Source organism: Salvelinus fontinalis, chromosome 25 (genome assembly GCF_029448725.1).
Source record: "Salvelinus fontinalis isolate EN_2023a chromosome 25, ASM2944872v1, whole genome shotgun sequence".
Taxonomy (NCBI): domain Eukaryota; kingdom Metazoa; phylum Chordata; class Actinopteri; order Salmoniformes; family Salmonidae; genus Salvelinus; species Salvelinus fontinalis.
In genome coordinates, this window is record NC_074689.1 from 29606994 (window position 1) to 29609493 (window position 2500).

Sequence of the window (2500 nt, forward strand, 5' to 3'; positions counted from 1 at the left end):
TGTGTGTGTGTGTGTGTGTGAGAGAATGAGCTGTGTGTGTGTGAGAGAAAGAGAGAGAATGAGTCGTGTGTGTGTGTGTCTGTGTGTGTGTGTGTGTCTGTGTGTGTGTGTCTGTGTTAATGTCTGTGTGTCTGTGTGTCTGTGTGTGTGTGTGTGTGTGTGTGTGTGTGTGTGTGTGTGTGTGTGTGTGTGTGTGTGTGTGTGTGTGTGTGTGTGTGTGTGTGTGTGTGTGTGTGTGTGTGTGTGTGTGTGTGTGTGTAGGAGGCATTAAACTGAGTCTCTTTCTTACTGAGAGGCTGGCTGTGAGACATGGTCGTCTGTTCCTGTCTTTTGTCCCTATGTGTTCCACAGACAGTGGAGGCTCAGGAGTAGTCACAGAGATCTGGGCCACATGCAGCCATTGTCATTGAGACCTTGCTGGACCAAGGCCCAGGGGGGTTTGGGTTTCCTGATGCCTAGTGCCTATACATACACTGAGTGGACAAAACATTTCCATGACATAGACTGACCAGGTGAATCCAGGTGAAAGCTATGATCGCTTATTGATGTCACTTGTTAAATCCACTTCAATCAGTGTAGATGAAGGGGAGGAGACAGGTTAAAGAAGGATTTTTAAGCCTTGAGACAAGACATGGATTGTGTATGTGTGCCATTCAGAGGGTGAATGGGCAAAACAAAATATTTAAGTGCATTTAAATGGGGTATAGTAGTAGTTGCCAGGCGCACCGGTTTGTGTCAAGAACTGCAATGCTGCTGGGTTTTTCACGCTCAACAGTTTCCCATGTGTGTATCAAGAATAATCCACCACCCAAAGGACATTCAGCCAACTTGACACAACTGTGGGATGCATTGGAGTCAACATTGGCCAGCATCCGTGTGGAACGCTTTCAACACCTTGTAGAGTCCATGCCCTGACGATTTGAGGCTGTTCTGAGGGCAAAATGGATTGCAGCACAATATTAGGAAGGTATTCCTAATGTCTTGTACACTCAGGGCTGGATGAGACACAAACTGATAATGTAACAAAGTCACATACACAGCAGGTGAATGTTCAGTAACCAGAATAAAGAACAGATGTAATGTTAAAAGGTGGCTTTGATGATGGTGATACTAACCTCTCTCCCTCTCCCTCTCTCAGGATGCCTTTGTGGAGATGTATGAGCAGCAGAGGATCTCTCACTCCTGGCCGTACCTAAAGACAGTGTTCGGCCTGGCCGCCCTGGGAGCCGCCGGAGTCACCATCGGAGCCTTGTTCACCCAGAAGTGATACAAAAGGCCCCAGAAGACCCTCCCCCTCGTCAATCGCCTGCTACCAGATGAAGGCTCCTTACCCAGTAGCCCCCCCCCCCCCCAAAACAAAGGCCCACAGCAAGTTTTCTTTCCAAAAAACTGGCAGCCTATAATTTTGCTGTGCACAGACTACAATATTTCGTTTCTTGTTCCCATCTCCTTCTTTTTTCCTCATGTATCTTTGAAAGCAGCTCACAGCTTAGCACTGCCCAGCCCGGGCCTGTAGCATGGTTCTATCCCAGAGCTCCCGGCTCTTCAAAGGAAACTGCACAACTCTGTTACTCCCCAACTGCCAACAGAACAGTTCTTTCATACTCTATGACCCGTCCTCCTGCGAAATGAAAAGGACAGCCTTGTATATGCATACACACACAGATGAATGCACCCATGCATATTCTATACTACTGTAGGAACCTACCAACAAGGAATATCTATAGAAAGTTTGCATACATACTGGTTGGATAATTATACACTCATTCATAGACACACACCAACAGACACAATGAATATTGCATTTTGGAGGTGAACATATTCACACAATCTCAAGCGTGCGTTCTCACAACCAAATTACTTGTATGATATATGGTTAATGAACATAACACAAGTGATTGTTTATCCATAAACTGAAAAACAAACTGTTTTTTTTTTAGATAACTGTTTTCAGCATGATTCTGTGGTACATGTAACATTGTAACATTGACACTGACCGAAACGTCAAACAAAAACATCCCAAATGTACAGTACACACCCCGCTTCCATCGCCAGCATGTGTGGGGAAGGTGGCCATTTTTGCCAGTGTCCATGTATGCATGATGCCTTTTGATGACATGGAGCACGTTTGGCAGAATGATTGGTTCGGACAAAGTCAGGGTTGTGTTCAGTGGGCCCCAAATGGGAAAAAACAGCCCGAAACCAGGAGTTCAAATCCAAACTTTTCCAATAAGAAATGCTCATTTTAGTTTTTCGGCCTATTAAAACACAGCCTAGGTGTTTTTCTATGTGTTTGGTTGGTGAAAGCTCACTGTACACAAACGCCCCGGGGGGACTTCAATCAACAGATGAATTCCTTATTAAAGCACTGATTCGTTCTCCCTGTTTCTCTCTTTGTGGAACTAATGTTGACAAGGAATGAAGGAATATTCTCCAGGGTTTCTCTCACTTATGTTCTGAGGGTAGGAGGCCCTTTTCAAGCACGCCTGAATATATTTAG

The 2500-nt window shown here is 45.2% G+C and overlaps 1 protein-coding gene across 1 annotated transcript in view; it reads left to right on the top strand.

Moving 5' to 3' along the window:
• Nucleotides 1–2500, top strand: part of LOC129823084 (apoptosis regulator Bcl-2-like) — a 90570-nt gene that overhangs the window by 84178 nt on the left and 3892 nt on the right. Inside the window, exon 2 of the mRNA XM_055881813.1 lies at nt 1139–2500. This exon is cut by the window's right edge and continues 3892 nt beyond it. Coding sequence (XP_055737788.1) covers nt 1139–1267 — 129 coding nt within the window. The 3' untranslated portion in view covers nt 1268–2500. The remainder of the gene's footprint in view (nt 1–1138) is intronic.